At 44.3% G+C, this 16104-nt stretch overlaps 1 protein-coding gene across 1 annotated transcript in view; it reads left to right on the top strand.

The window, feature by feature from the left end:
• Positions 1-11645, top strand: part of LOC135184783 (uncharacterized) — a 36314-nt gene extending 24669 nt beyond the window's left edge. The window contains exon 4 of the mRNA XM_064160854.1: positions 10770-11645. Coding sequence (XP_064016924.1) covers positions 10770-11464 — 695 coding nt within the window. The 3' untranslated portion in view covers positions 11465-11645. The remainder of the gene's footprint in view (positions 1-10769) is intronic.
• The last annotated feature ends 4459 nt before the right edge of the window (positions 11646-16104 follow it).

Raw genomic sequence — 16104 nt, 5'->3', positions numbered from 1 at the left:
TCTTTGTTTTCTTTTAACTCCTCCTCGTTCTAACCTGTGAGAGCATCTTTATCTCACAGGAGCTTGTGTCATTTAAAAGAACACTACCACGTGGACTGCCTATCTTCATATATCTGCTGCTGCTTTCAGATGACTTCCTTCTAACGAACTTTTGACTCTTCCCTCTTATGCTTTTGCTATCTTTATGTCTAGTTTCTGCGTGTTTGGGGTGGTTTGGTTTTGTTTGTTCGTTTTTTCCTAGGGACGTTACACTTGTGGATTTTATTATGACAGATTCAGGAGGGACCAGAAACACAGAAGTCTGCCACCTGGTGTGTTTCTGTGGTTGTGAGGGAGCTGCTTATAGACTGGTGTCAAGCGGTACAAATGCTCTCTATAACTATATGGAAATCAGAAATAAACTTGATAAAGACAAACGTTTTAACAACTAAGGAGAGACTGCTTGTGGAAAAAAACAGATCCTAAAACTTCTGCACCATAATGCATGCTATATAAAGCAGCACATGTTGAAAAGGACAAGAGTTTTTGGCCAGAGTGTAATGAGAGCAGAAATCCTTTCTGAACAAAGCACACAGCTTGCTTTTAGCAACACAGGTCAATTTTCTTAGTTCTCTTTTCTCTGTAGAAATGTGAAATTTGAAATCATAGTTGGCGTTTTGAAAAGATAACCAGATTCAGTGCTTTCAGTTATCAGAGGGAGTAAGAGAACTGTTCAAGGCTGGCTGCAATGATACTTCCTTCACCTTAGAGCAAAATCTGACTCAAACCCAAGACTGAGTAGCTGATCTTAAATTGGTCGTAAATGTTTGGTCGCTTGACCTTGAAAACTTCTCATTTTATTATACACATTGGTGTGAAATAGGTAGAGCAACACAATGCCATAACAGTACTTTCACAGGATCACAGGATGTTAGAGGCTGGAAGGGACCTCCAGAGATCATCGAGCCCAACCCCCCTGCCAGAGCAGGTCACACAGGAACGCATCCAGATAGGTCTTGAAAGTCTGCATTGAAGGAGACTTCACAACCTCTCTGGGGAGCCTGTTCCAGTGCTCTGTGACCCTTACAGTAAAGAGGTTCCTCCTCATGTTCAGGCGAAACTTCCTGTGCTGTAGTTCATACTCGTTGTCCCTTTGTCCTATCCCAGGGCACAACTGAGCAGAGCCTGTCCTCTCCCTCTTGGCCCCCAGCCCTCACATATTTATAAGCATTGATTAGATCCCCTCTCTGTCTTCTCTTCACCAGACTGAAAAGCTCCAGGTCCCTCAGCCTCTCCTCGTATTTCCTTTAGTTTTTCATAGACACAGAAGGTAAACTAAGTTTCTCCTCTCTTGGGTTAGTACTTGGCTTAGGAAATGCCTGCACTTTTGCCTTGAGAGAACTGTACTGTACCTGGTCATCATTTCTGAGCTAATAACTTTATTTTAAAAAGTCTTCAGCACACTTAGCATTTAACAGAGACAACACTGGAAAGGTCAGAAAACAGTCTGTGGGGGAACAAGTATAATGGAATCTCTGTTCCTTGCTGCCATGAATACAGCTTTGCTCTATGAATAGCATCAGATTTCTTAAGCATGTTGTAGGCACTTCCAAACAATCATGCCTTTAGCCTACACCTTAATATCCATAATTGTTAAAACCTTCAGACCAATTTCCCCTCAGAAAAAGACAGCATTATAGCTTGCAACAAGAAAATTCTCAAATTTCAAGCATAGCCAGGAGGAAATAATAAACTGAATTTATTTGGAGGAGGAAATAGAATTAGGGAATAACAGTGACTTTCTCCAGGATATATTCATGCCTTAACAAGCCAGCATTAATTCAACTGTAAACATGTGTAAGCTTTTGTTTTTTACAGAACACAGTTGATTTTTTTTTCCCTGTAGCCATGTATGCTGGCAAAACCTCATAGACTAGAAAAAAATCTGAGTTGAAAAGTCACCCTAAAGAGAGTTCACACTGGTAGATACTCAGTTTGATTTATCTCATTGTTCATAACCATTATTCTGCTGCTATGTGGCACTGTTATGTCCTGATACTTTCCTGCTTGGAGTTGGATGTAGGAGCAGGAGGGGATAAAGTATTTTGCTGAGCACTTTTCTAGTGCTGTGGAAATACTGGGGAAGACTGGTGATCTAGCAAGAGGCATTGGACTGAAGTAAAAACCACTGAAGGGTCATTAAATGCACATAATGCAGGTAACTTTGTGCATAAACCCGAGCATTGGACAAGTGCGGTCAGCAGCTCACGTTACATCTCTTCAGCAGTGCTCAGAGGGATACTTAGCAGTCTTGTGGGGGCATCCAACAGGATTAGAAATTATTGTATTTTGTTGTCACCTACTTCACATTTTGCCCCTACAGTCTGCCCTATTTGCCTCACAGAATCACAGAATGAATCACAGAACGTTGGGCTGGGTGAGACCACAAAAGACATGGAAGAGTAGAGAAGAAGCAAAGACTAATACAGCCTTGCAGACTGTGTCTCTGTTGTCTTCTGCAGTGCCATCAGGTGTGGGGAGACAGTGTGAGGCTGCTAGGGGAGGTTCTCACAGAATGTTGGAGGCTGGAAGGGACTTCGAAAGATCATTCAGTCCAAAGCCCTTGCCAGAGCAGGATCACCTATACCAGATCACACAGGAACACACCCAGGCAGATCTTGAATATCTCTAGAGAGGGAAACTCCACAGCCCCCCATGGCAGGGTTCTGTCACTCTCACAGTGAAAAAAATCCTCCTTGTGTTTACTTGAAACTTTCTATGCCTCAGCTTCCACCCATTGCCCCTTGTCCTGTCATCAGGTATCACCAAGCAGAGCCTGGCTGCATCCTCCTGGCACTCATTCTTTACATGTTTAGAAACATTGATGGGTTCTCCTCAGTCTCCTCTTCTTCAAGCTTAAAAGGCACAGCTCCCTCAGTCTCTCCTTGTAAGAGAGATGTTCCAGTCCCTTAGTCATCTTTGTGGCTCTGTACTGGACTCTCTCCAGCAGTTCTATGTCCTTCTTGAACTGGACACAGTACTCTAGATGCAGCCTCACCAGGGCAGAGCAGAGGGGGAGGAAAACCTCCTTCAACCTACTAACCACAGCCCTTTTAATAACCCCAGAACAGCTCCTTTAAATTGTACTCAAAGCTGTCAAGATGCTGTTCCTGTGGCAGTTAATTTCAGCATATTTGTGCTGTAAGAAAGGAGCACTAAGGTCCCCTGTAGCCTCATTGTAATTGGATGGCTTCCCACCCCTAGCTGTTACAAAGTGCATTTTAAATGGGATGACTAACAGATTGAATTTGTCATCGAGTGTTTTAATCCTGTAATTGTGAAGGCAGAGGATATTAGTTGTGAGAATTGGATGGAGCCATCCAGATTAAAATAATACCAGTTATTCAAAATGCATCATGACAATTGCACAGTCAACAAGGTAGAGTGGAAGAGCTGCAGGTAACCTTTGTGTTCTTTCTGTTTGCTGTGAAATATAAATAGCCATGAGCACTTAGTTCTATAAAAACATACAGGGGGATCTACACAATCTGCAGATGCTAAATGTTACCTTCAGCAAACCATTACGCTTCCAAAATATGCAACTTCACTCTGCCCAACTCCTTATATCAAGTTTTTTTCATCCCACATTTGGCCCTGTGCTAAGTTGTACACTGTTATTTTTAGAGAGGGGAGAACTACAGCTGAGGAGACTCACTCAAGTTGGCAGGGGTAGGTAACTAGCAAAGTTGATGTTAGCTGTTAGGTATGTGTTAGGTTCTATGGCCTGTGCTTCCTGACTGGGAAACCTTAGTTAAGTGTGCTTCCTATCAATATAGGACAGGACTTGCACCACCTTTTCTGGAAGACACTAGGTTTATCTCCTGCACATCTGACCCAAATTCTGGGAAGCAAGAAAAACTCTTCTCTTTAGGAAGGTGGCTCTCAAAGTTAATTGATAGAGCAGAGTGTTTGTTGAACGTAGCTCCTCTTCTCGAGCAGATCTTAGCTCACTTCAAGAAGGAAAATCCGCCCAGTCAGGAATGTTGCTCACCTAGTGTGACAACTTAGAACTGGTAAAGTGAATGAGGAGCTCAGGTTCACAGATGCCTCCAACCTGGCTTGCCTTTGGCCAGACTATGATTACTTAAAGAGCAATAACTGTCCAATATTTGTACTTTCTAAAGGCATCTCAGTTTCAGTTCAGATGGAGGGAGTGGCTGTGGAAAGTTGACATAAGGAACAAGAGCTTTTCATTGTTTGCTGAACTCTTTTTTCCAACAACTCTGGTAAATTTCTTCTTTACAAAATACTTACTATTTGAAAAAACTGTGGGTACATTAGGAAGAAAAAAGGGCATTTCCTGAAACATGGAATGTGAGCTGGCCATGTAGAGACCAGCCAGCCTTACAAATACACACACAGCCTTTTACAGCTGTTGTATTTAAATCAGCATTGCCAAGTGCTACAATTTAATGGAAGACCTTTTGCTTCCCATCCTCTCCAAGGTCATGGTGACTCATGCTTGATTAACAGGAGAGAAATCAGAAACGTGCTAGAAATGACTCTTTAAGGAACTACTGGGAACAAGTAAACCAAAGCTGTTGTTCCCAGGCAGAGGCTGGGTTGGACTGAAAATTGCCTTGATGGCAAGTAAGTGTCAAACAGTGGTGGGAAACTATGGGGAGAGAGGCTGATGCAGTAGCTCTACAAATAAGGTCCACCCTTTCCTGTGAATATTGAACAGCACTGTTTAGAGGATGGGACAGTATAAAACAGGAGCTTTCCTTTGAGATTTCCTCATGGAGTGATTATTTTCAGTAAAGAGGGGCAACTTAGGGAAAGATAATAACAATGCTTCTTTCTAAAGCACATAAATCACTCAATTTCCCAGTTTTTAACTATTTTCCCACTGATTTCCATTAAGAAGGTTATCTCACATTACTGTAAATGTGTTTGGCATGTAGGTGCCTTTTAGCATAATTCAGTGAAAGTTAAATCCCACCGTGCCTGAAGAACACAGAAGCCTACCAAACTAGTGGTGGGATGGGAGGCTGCAGGGGACCTGTTTGTTTATGACAAAGCTGTGTATTACCCTGATCCTGCATCAGTGAAGTGGGTTGAATTTTTTTTACTGATTTCACTAAGTTTCTCTAAGTTCTTGCTGTGTGCAGGCATGCATAGTGGAACTGATAGCAAGATGTGTTAATCCTTTGCATCCAGATGTAGTATTTTTAATGTTGTGACTGATGTCTCCATTTCATTTCCTTTCTTCAGTTCTTCACCATTCCTTCTCACTTGTTCCATTTTTGTCCCCTTCCAAAAGCACAACACCCACCTTCTTTCCTTTGACATTTTCTCCACCTCCCTCTCTATCTATTCCTCCTGACATCAACTCAATTTAGCAGACAGGTAACCAAAGCTGTGACTTGAGCTGTGCCTTCATTCTGAGGAATGTGAAACCTGCACTAGCAAGAGAATTTCAGCATTTGAGATCCTTTTCAGGACTGGCTGCTGCTTTTGTAAGTCACTATATATATATATATGAGAAAAACACTTCTCTTTTGAGGGGAGGAAAAAAATAACTCTGAAAAGCAGAAAGCTACTCAAACTTCCAGTGAGAATGGTTGGGAGAATGATTTTTTAATGCATGTGTTGTAGCCTCTCACTCCTCCCTTCTCACAGACTAACCCCTAAAGGATATGACACAGGTGCCACTCACCTCTGCAAGTCCCAGTGCTGGGTCCAGGTGTCTGAGAGGGGCATGAGCTGGGCATGCCCTGGGCTGCCAGATGTGTACTGCTGGTCCCATCAGTATGTGGCCTGCAGAAGAAACAAAGGGAGAAGGCAAGCCAGAATGGAGAATAATGAGCATTCAATTTCTCAGAAGCACACAGGGAGGTTAACTCAAGGAAACGGTACCGAAAGAGTCACGGAAAGAACCCACATGCAGTCAGAGGAGAAAAAAGTGGTTACTGTGCTAAGATGCAGCAGTGACTCTGATGGCCTTCCTCTGTCAGGGTAGGTTCAGCACCGTCTCAGAGCTGACTGTCCTATAGTTTGATTCTTGTCAGCTGCAGAAAACAGAGGAACAAACATAGACTACTTCACGCATAGGTGCACATACTGTGATCCTGCCACACTGCTGGGGTGAAAATGCCTCTTCCCAGCTTCTGACACGGGAGACGAGCACAGAATGGAGTTACTAGGTAGCACACATTCAGCTGCAGTGTAATTTCATGAGGCAGAGCACACAGATTTAACAGCTCACATCATCTGAAAAGGAGAGTTTCTGGGTTTTTTTTTCTGTGATCTGGACTGTGTTGTTTTCCCCCTGCTAAACTCGGACCAACACGATTGTTCATCAGATACACTCTGCGTCACTTCAAGCTGCTAAAGTTGCAGGAAAAAACAGCAGCACAAAAGAAAAGGGTTGAATTGTGTCCTGCTATATTAATTTATTTAAATGGCTCTTGGAAGGGCCAAATGCCGGGTCAGAATTATTACTAGACAGGGGAGAAAAGTAGTGACTGCCTAGGCGAGGGTAGAAGTTGTTAGAGTAAGGTCAGTGGTCTGTGGATCTGCAGCCTGTTTGGCTGCTTTGCTGAGCTTAGTTAATTTAAGCTCATTATTTGTCAGAAAACAAAACCATTGATCAGTGGATGAATACTGTGGCAATAGCCCAGCATGTACCTGAATTCACACTTAATAAGTGTGATACTTTGAAGTTACTATCTATTGCAGATTTGGATTTTATGGAATGAATGCAAAAAAGTCTCTGGAAAGCTCCAGCAAAATCCACTGGCTTTTAGATTACATCCATTCTCCTCACCTGAAAAGCAGTGCTGGAAAAGAGCACGGCAAAGGAAACAGAAGTGAGTCCTGATAACTTCCTCAGTATGGAGAGAGTTAGTTCACAAAGTGAACTGTTCACTGTGCTAGCTTTAATGCAAATCAGTAACATTTTAGACAGACCAAGATGCTGAACTTTAAGGAAAAAAAAAAAAAAACAACGAAGCAAAACCAGAACTAACCAAACCAAACACCACCAAAACAGTGCAATTCTGAGATATTCAGACCTTTTGTCCTTTTACAGTCAAGTCTTGCAATGTGTTCATTGTTGCATAGGATTAGGGAATAGCTGTAGAGATAAGTAACTTTCCCAAAGGAAGATCTTTTGGCAGTCTAGTTTCTGCAGCTATAACTCTTAGGATGACAGAGCTAATTGGCCTGTGAAAGCAGGAATGGCAGCACAGAATCACAAGTACGGCTTTTAGCTGAGTCCTTTCAGCTGGCAATATACTGCTAGCTGCAGGTCAGCATGTGCGTGCTAGCGTGCAGTGACAGAGCTAAGGCTCAAATCTTACCTGCCCTTTTGTTCCTTGTTTCTCGTGTCTGTCCATCCTGTTTGTACTAGCGTAGGAGGATTGGGTATCAGCTTGTAACTGTCGCAGATGAAGGTTGCCTGAGGCTGCTGGAGCGTCTCGATCAAGAGCTGAACATACTGCAGGGCTCAGTATTTCCACTGAAGCCCTAATGAATGTGCAAGGCCTTAAAGATTGCCACACATTGCCTGCTCTTTTCACAAACCCTGCTGGCTGTCACTGTAGACTTGTAATTCCTAACTGGTGCTACACACTGCTTACCAGTTGAGGGTTTTCTTTAATACAGGAGGCTTTTCTTACTGCACTTGGACTTTGTATTGTTTCACAAAGTTCAACTATGTGATGTATGTAACTGGTGGAGTAGCTGCTAATGAATCTTTCTCCATTGTTTTGTTACTCCAATCAATTCTGGAAACTGTCTGAGTACATACAAAACCTGTCCAACCTGAATGCCCTAAGGACATTTTTATCAAGTCTGTCATTTCAAGGCATCTTCTGCTGCAGCTGAAAATAGAGTAAACCTACACTGATCATATTTGTCATTCCATGAGCAGACCCATTCCGCCAGCCTTACTGTTACACTGGCAATCAGAAGAATTTATGTCAATCCATAGAAAGAGCTGGAGCAGTGTCACTGAGGACTGGGATCCTTATAAATGTGGGAAGGTTAGCAGCAGGTGCTATACAACAGCACAAGTTTGCCTTTTTCTGAAGCACAGCAAACTAATGTAGAGGAAAAACTGAAGCTAACAGACGAGAGTGCCTCACCAGCTGTAGAGAAAAAGGAAATTCTGAGCACAGTGGTAGAAGACTGACCTGCCAGCAATTTCCAACTTCTGTGTTCCCAAACACTTAAAATTTATGTTTCCTTTAATCAAACAGTCTTTCCTCCCTGTAGACTGGGTAAGAACTGCTTCCTGATGGAACATCTATGAAATCAGTAGTCAGCCCTTAAAAAGGGAGGTGGCCTTCTGTGTCAAAGACTAAGGGCCCTGAGGACCTGAGCTGACTCCCTGTTTTTGGAAGGCATATTGTACAACTCAGCTGAGCAGACAGAAAGACCTGATCCGGTTCCAACGAATGTCCTGTACAGCTATTATTGTTTCACAATATTTTGAGCAGTCCTGGTAAAGTAACAACTCTGTGCCCATTAGAAGTGTTGAGTCTTTTGGCTGCAGTTTGAATTTGGCACAAGGAGTTCCAAATCCCGTCTCATGGGTCAAGATTTAAATTTCTCTTTGCAATTAGCTTGACAAGTATTTTCTTTGGAGTACGTGAAGCCTCCTGAACAGATCTGGTTACCAGCATGGTCATTGCTTTGCTTCACACAAATGGTTGTGAGGAGGCATGAAGGAAAAGGCACATTGCCATGCAGAAATCAACATCACTTCTAAAGAACACACATACATAGAACTCTGTGCTTATTTCCTCCTCAAAAATAGCACTTTGTCTTCTCTGCCTGCTCTCCTTAATTCTTTTTAGGATGTGAAATCTATATATGAATGCACTTGGTTATCACAGTATCACAGTATCACTAAGGTTGGAAGAGACCTCCCAGATCATCAAGTCCAACCCTTTAGCACAGAGCTCAAGGCTAGACCATGGCACCAAGTGCCACATCCAACCTTGCCTTGAACAGCCCCAGGGACGGCGACTCCACCACCTCCCCGGGCAGCCCATTCCAGTGTCCAATGACTCTCTCAGTGAAGAACTTTCTCCTCACCTCCAGCCTAAATCTCCCCTGGCGCAGCCTGAGGCTGTGTCCTCTTGTTCTGGTGCTGGCCACCCGAGAGAAGAGAGCAGCCTCCATACACACACACACACACACATACACATAGTGAAACGTGCCAACCATCAGATATTCTGTTCCCAGGTGCTGCCACCATTATCAGTGCTTATCTTTCTATTTCAAGGATAGTTTGCAAGGCCATGATCTGCATGGGCTCAGTACCTACCTACAGCTGCATTAGCAGAACTAAGACCAAGGGGAACAGAGAACCTAGTTTCTGCAGTGGCCAAAGGTCCTTATCCAACTATTGCAAACATCTTTCCATGAAAAGCAAGCAGTGGTAGGAAGATGCTCATTACCTCAACCTGTGAAGGAAATAAAAGGGCAGAATATGCATATCCAATAATCCTTCACAATGTCTGTCACTGGCTTCCTTCGATTAGGAACATCTGGCACTGCAAGAGGAATTTGTCTAAGTACCCTGCATGCTGCTTTAGCCCCTTGTTTTCAAGCCCATACAGCCTTGACAGCATCTGAGCCATCGCTCAAGAGGAAAACAGCCTGCAGCATAAAAAGCAAATCTGTGTGCAGACTGAAGAATCTGCCCCACTTCAAAGACAAATATAGGACCATGATGTTGGGCTTCTGACATCCTTGGCTGTCAGACTGCATGAAATAGTAAGATTCACCATTTGTCATTAATTTAAGAACTCAAGGAGCAACATGCATGATACACTAGGGGTTTTAATTTCCAGAACAGGCAACTCTAGCTATGCTATGGTGCAACATCCATCATGTTTACTAATCTTAGTCTGACCCCTAGTGAGCTGTCATAGAATAATCAGATTTATCTAGCAGATGCTGCACCGTGCTGGCAGAACAAAAAGAAGGCATTTATCCAGTTGTTTTGTTTTTTTCCCCTTAAAAATCCTTGGTTACCTTTAACAGTAGCACAAGAAAAAGAGGAGTCAGCTCAGAAGTCATAAAGCTTTCTTCTGAAGGCGAGAGTGTGCAAGAACTTTGGTTACTCAGTATCAAGGTCACTTACCTCTGCACATAAGGGTTATTTTTTTTCCTTCTTTACTCCCTTTTCCTTTTATTTTGTGCAATCAGGAGCTACTTCAGATTCGTGAAGAAATGTTTATCTCTGAAAGAGATGAAATAGATGTTTCATCTAGTTAGATATTTAAACTTACTGAGGCAAAAATGAGTGTAAATTAAAGCAGTAAACAAGTTGTAAAGAACCTAAATACAGAGTTTAAGCCATTAGAAGATTCCAGGATTTTGTCACTTTTCATCTCAGGATTTTGCTCACGCTGGATATTTCTTGCTTAATGTGTGTCTGTGCCAAGCAGTTACAGACCAGAAGACAATCCCAGTGTGCTGAACTTGGCAATAACAAAAGCACAATATTTTTAAAATGGATTTCTTCCCCCACGTGAAGACTCATTGATCAAGCACACTGACAGATTTGCTTAGAAGTTACTTGCCCAGCCTATGAAATACCCCCACAAGAGCTCTTGCTTTCTATTAAAGCAGAGCTCTTCTGTAGTTCTACCCAAGACCTGGGTTCTCCCTCGGTAGTAGTGCCCTCTGTCTGTGCTTTGGTGCACTTCTGTCACCCTCAGTTTGCACACGAAAGGATTTTTACACTATTCCCATCTTTTGGCTCCTTACAGGCATTTTGAAGTTTGTGGAGATTACAGTTAACATCCTTGTGCTGATTTGTGTGGCTGCTGCCCAAGCCTCTGTTGCGGGCTTCACATCCTTTGGTGGTTTGGGCATCGGATCCTTCAACTTGAATTCAGCCTACAGCCCCTTTGAGGGCACGGAGCTCCAGGAGGTGAGGGAGCTAGACATGCAGTTCACCCAAATGAGAGCTCCTTGTGTGTATGGTGGAGTCTCCTTCAGCTTAACAGCAGCAGTACTCACCCTTGTCTTCCTCGTGGTGGGGGCAAAGCCCATCCAGAAGCTCAGGATGGGGCTGCTGGCAGGTGAATGTGCCTTCAACCTGCTGGCTGGCACATCCTATGTCGTAGCGGTTGGCCTCTACCTGCATTTTGTCAGCCAGGTGAACGCCACAGAAGTCTGCAAGAGGCGTGAGAGACTGTACGCGCGCCGCGGTTACACCTCCATGAACTGCGTGGTCCAGGGCGGCGACGCAGCCGTGGGCCTGTTTGGCGTCGCTGCTGCCTGCTTGTACTTTGCCAGCTTTGTGGTCTGCATCCTTGCTATCCGAACTGTCCGGGCCTTCCACAGCCACATGGCTAAACCTCAGCACAGCCTTCAAGGCAGAAGTGTCAGAAACCAGCATGCCGCCCAAAGGACCTCTGGAAGCTCCCACAACATCCAGGCTCTTGCCACATTGGTGTGAAGTTAGCTCAGATAGTGTACCAGAGGGATGAAGTGTCAGACACCAGGTGTCACATGCTAAACAAGCAACCAGTCCACAACATACTGTCCTGCCAGGTGCTGAAGTGTGTTAGCAAATCAACTGTAACAGTACTGCTCTAACCTGATGTAATAAAGTTAACGTTGAACAGGTATTTTAACAAGGTTCTCTGCATCAGCCTCTCAGGCTGGACTCCAGCATATCAAAGGTGTTTGCGATGTTTTCGTCCTGTACAGAGCAAAGCCAAACAGTAATGAGTTGTTAATAGGCTGCAATCGAAGTGCTGTCGAACTTGTGCTAACAAACACTTGCTTTCCTCTCCCATGACACAAGGAACTGGCCACACAGCTAGGATGGGCAGCCTTCAGCAGATCCTGTGCCTGTCAATGCATCCCATTGCTTTACACCACAGAACCAAGGACGCTCAGGTGCTTTTCTGAATCGCAGCCAAACCCACGTGTGACCTGCTTCACTTGGGCTAGCGAGAGTTGTTTCTCTTTTGAGTCACAGGAGTTGGCATGTTCCAGTTGTGTGCTCCATGTAGAATGCTACTGGGAAGAACTAGCTGTGATTTCAAAAGCAGCGTTTGGCTCCTCCAGTTTCCTACCTCACTGAGCATGGATCAGAACCTAGGCGGCAGCATATTGGTCAGCTCTCAGCTTAACAAACACACCACTTGCTTCTGCAAATACCTAAAGAAGGTCTGGTTTGCTAACTCCACAGCCAGGGGTGGAAGAGTCTGAGCAGAGAACACGCTGCCTGCCCTGGAGCTTTCCATGGCTGTGCTGGAATAATGACAATGCATATGGATCCTTCCAGTGCCTGAACACACGAAACACGAGTGAACAGCAGGAACAGAGGACTAAGCATTCACTGATGAGAGGCTGAGGAAAAAAAGACAGCTCTTGAGGTACAGGTTTATTAGTTTGAGAGCAGGGCAGAGGCCGTTTTTATCCTCACTGTGCTCACTCTTTTCAGTTTTGTCTGGCTCAGTGTAGTTCACAGTATTATCATCACAGTATTATCAGGGTTGGAAGAGACCTCACAGATCATCAAGTCCAATCCTTTAAAAGAATTTCTTCTCTGGGGGTTGGGTTTGGTTTTTTTTTCTTCCAGTTTGACTGCTTCAAGCTTTCAAAATGCTTAAAATAATTCAACTCTGACTTCATTACAGAACTTTTTAACACTTGAAACACTTCAACTCCTCTAGCATGAAATAGGAGAAACAGAGAAGGGCTCTGCAAGCATCTCCCACACTGGGGGTTCTGGGTTGTTGTTGTTTTTTTTGTCACTAAATTAAGCATCCCCTAAAGTCTGGATGTGATTTTTCTTTGTTAAACTAAAGCATTTTACTAAATTCAGCATCCCCTAAACTGCTTTTATTGAAGAATCAAAAAACAAACACATCCCAAACCCAAGTCCAGGTAGTTTAAAATGAAGAATGGGGTTTTTTTTGGGGGGGGAATTTAATATATCTGTTATATATACCTCAACTATATATAAAAAAGAGCTCTAATTTTTTAGTTGCTCAGGTGAGGCTCTATTGAACCATAGCACAGCATACTTTTTTTTCCACACACAGAGATACATCTTTAATGAATGTTTGAGGTAATATATATAAGCCAAACAAGAAAATGTTATGGTTCCAATTAGAAGTGATTGCACAAGCCCTTACAATAAGCATTTGTCATTTATCTAGTGTCTTAAAAGATGTCTTTAACAACAGCAAGCTTCATAGTATTACTACACTTAAGAGGAGCCAGGAGTGAAGAGTTTTTCCAAATTTGCTATGACTCTCCTGAAATTAAGCCACTGTTGTAGGTTTAGGAACCATGGAGTTGAAAAAGAATCCTCTAGGGACTAGAGCAGTCCAGGGAGTGGACCCAAGAAATGGTAATATTGGTGTTCAGTCCCATAATTCTCTCTCTGTGTAAGATATCAGCAAAGCCAACTTGGCCTCCTTTTCTCTCCCTCCTATCTGCTGTCTCTGGCTACTGATCTGGTAAGCACGTAAGGAGTAGGCCTGTTTAGTCCTAAGGGTGGCAGAGGCACTGGTGGGAGAGGGAGAAGAGGAGCATTGGGGGTTGCAGGTTAGTCAGGCTGGGGGAAGGCTTAAGGGGTGTCATGCATCCTGTATGTGCTCTGTAATTTGTCTGTAGCTTTTAAAAAAGTATGTAATTCTGTATTTCTTCCCAATTTGAGAGCATTTGAATTTTATTCTTATGGGGGAGTCAAAACTACTCTGCCCACGTTTTAAAACCCAAGACAAAGGCTTAGATTTCTAGCTCCTAGCCCAAACCCAGACCTCTGGTGGTATGCTGCAGTTGTGAAGTCTGCTAGAGGGATGTCTGGCATGCAGCTAAAGCTGCGGCTAATCACTTAGGCGTTTCTACTTGCACACTTTGTTCCTACATTGCCTCGACATCTTGCACACTTTAAAGAGCAGCTCAGTTACACAGTAACAAACCGTATAACTGAAGCAAACAACAAAAATCAGCACTTTGAAGTGACACAGTAGAAAGAGTAGAAGAGAATGTGGATAAGAATGATTAAATCTTTGCTGAGTACTCTGTGCAATACAAATTTTAAGCTCAGGGTTTCTTACTCTGCCCCATACACTTTGTGAATGCTTCTCTGTCAACACTGCACCATAGCAGTGCCCTCTGTACACCCACTCTATGGTTTTCCCTTGTGTGTGTAGTAAAGGTCTTCATTTGTGGCAAAGTGAAACGTTTAGAAAAAGGTGTGCAGTTTTCCTATGGACTTCAGTGTTCTTCCTCACAGCCAACCCATGCTGGGTCCCTCTGCTTTTAACAGGACCAATTTAATGCATTTTATGGGTAGAGTAAAAAAGTAGCAGCTAGTTACAGGTGCTCTGTTGGGAGAATCCTGGGACCCACTCACTGCACTGAGCATCTGGTTGGTTCCAGTCACCCAGCTGCACTCCTGCACTTGCCATCTGTTCTGGAGTGCTCAGGATTCCTTCCTTCTCCCCCCCGACCCCGTGGGCTTGAAGACAGAGCAGCAAAAGGTGCCTTTCCCCACATGTGTCCTCGCTCGTGTGGAAGCCTGCGCTGGGAATCAGGCTGGTGGTTGACTGGGTTTTCGTGGCCAGTATAAAGTGGCAAATGGACACTCTGTCTAGAAAGGCATAAATAGAGCAAGGGAAAAAGGAGTGATGTTCTCACCTTGAAAGAGTTCCTGCCTTGACAGAGCTCCGGGCGGGACAGGTCCCCATCTTGATAGCGCTCCTGCTGTAACTGAGTTCCTGTTTTGGACCGTCCCCACTTTTGGATGGCTTCTACCTTTTGCACAGCTCTTGGTTTTTGCACCATCCCTGCTTGGGATGGTTCTCCCCACGTTTGCACCACGCTGTGCAAATTTGCAAGCTTGGCAAGTCCTGTGGTTCATTCAAGAGAGCTGTTGGTGACACTCAGACCCGACTACTCTGGGACCATATTGCAGCCAATTCGCTGGCTGCCATTCCAAACTGGGGGAGACCCTTGCAGTTTGGCTCTCCCCTGCTGAGGCAGTGTTGCTTCCATGAATCTCTGTCTTGTGGAGGCCATGTCTTAAGACACTTCTGAGTTCAGCAACTTTTCCACCCACCTTGGACTTCTGCTGCATGGATCCAGACTACTGGATATTGCTTGCAGTGTCAGAAGGCAGCTGAGACACAGAGAACTCCAGCAGCAAGGGATCATCGCCGAACACCTACCTCGCCTTCGTGAGTAAAGCCTGCTGTTCCCTTAATTCTCTGCTCAGCCTGATTGACAGTGGGGTAAAGCTGTGTTTGTGGCTTTGCCTCTTCCATTTCCTGGCCTCCTAAATCTCTGCTTTTGCCCATAACGTCCTGTGGAGATTTTCCCGATGGAATGGAGCCTGTAAGTAAACCTAAACTAATTTTGTATAGAGTTTGGGGGAGGGGGTTTCAGGAAAATGAAATTATTCTGCTTTTGTAATCCCTGACTTTGCCATGTCACCATCCTTTTGTTTCTTACCTCTTGTCATGGTTTGGGAGTTACCTGCCCCCCCCCCCCCCCTTATGAAATCACCCAGACTAGACTCAGCTGGCTGAAAGTTAAGGAATGAAGCTTTGTATTTACAGCTTAGCACAATACACAAGCAGATATTTACAATATTTACAGCTAAACAGAGAAATATACAAGTGAAAGGTATCACAGTATCACAGTATCACCAAGGTTGGAAGAGACCTCACAGATCATCAAGTCCAACCCTTTACCACAGAGCTCAAGGCTAGACCATGGCACCAAGTGCCACATCCAACCTTGCCTTGAACAGCCCCAGGGATGGCGACTCCACCACCTCCCCAGGCAGCCCATTCCAGTGTCCAATGACTCTCTCAGGGAAGAACTTTCTCCTCACCTCCAGCCTAAATTTCCCCTGGCACAGCCTGAGGCTGTGTCCTCTCGTTCTGGTGCTGGCCACCTGAGAGAAGAGAGCAACCTCCTCCTGGCCACAACCTCCCCTCAGGTAGTTGTAGACAGCAATAAGGTCACCCCTGAGCCTCCTCTTCTCCAGGCTAACCAATCCCAGCTCCCTCAGCCTCTCATAGGGCTGTGCTCGAGGCCTCTCACCAGCCTCGTCGCCCTTCTCTGGAC

This window comes from Pogoniulus pusillus, chromosome 21 (assembly GCF_015220805.1).
Source record: "Pogoniulus pusillus isolate bPogPus1 chromosome 21, bPogPus1.pri, whole genome shotgun sequence".
In the NCBI taxonomy this organism is placed as follows: Eukaryota; Metazoa; Chordata; class Aves; order Piciformes; family Lybiidae; genus Pogoniulus; species Pogoniulus pusillus.
This window is presented reverse-complemented; position numbering and strand designations above follow the sequence as displayed.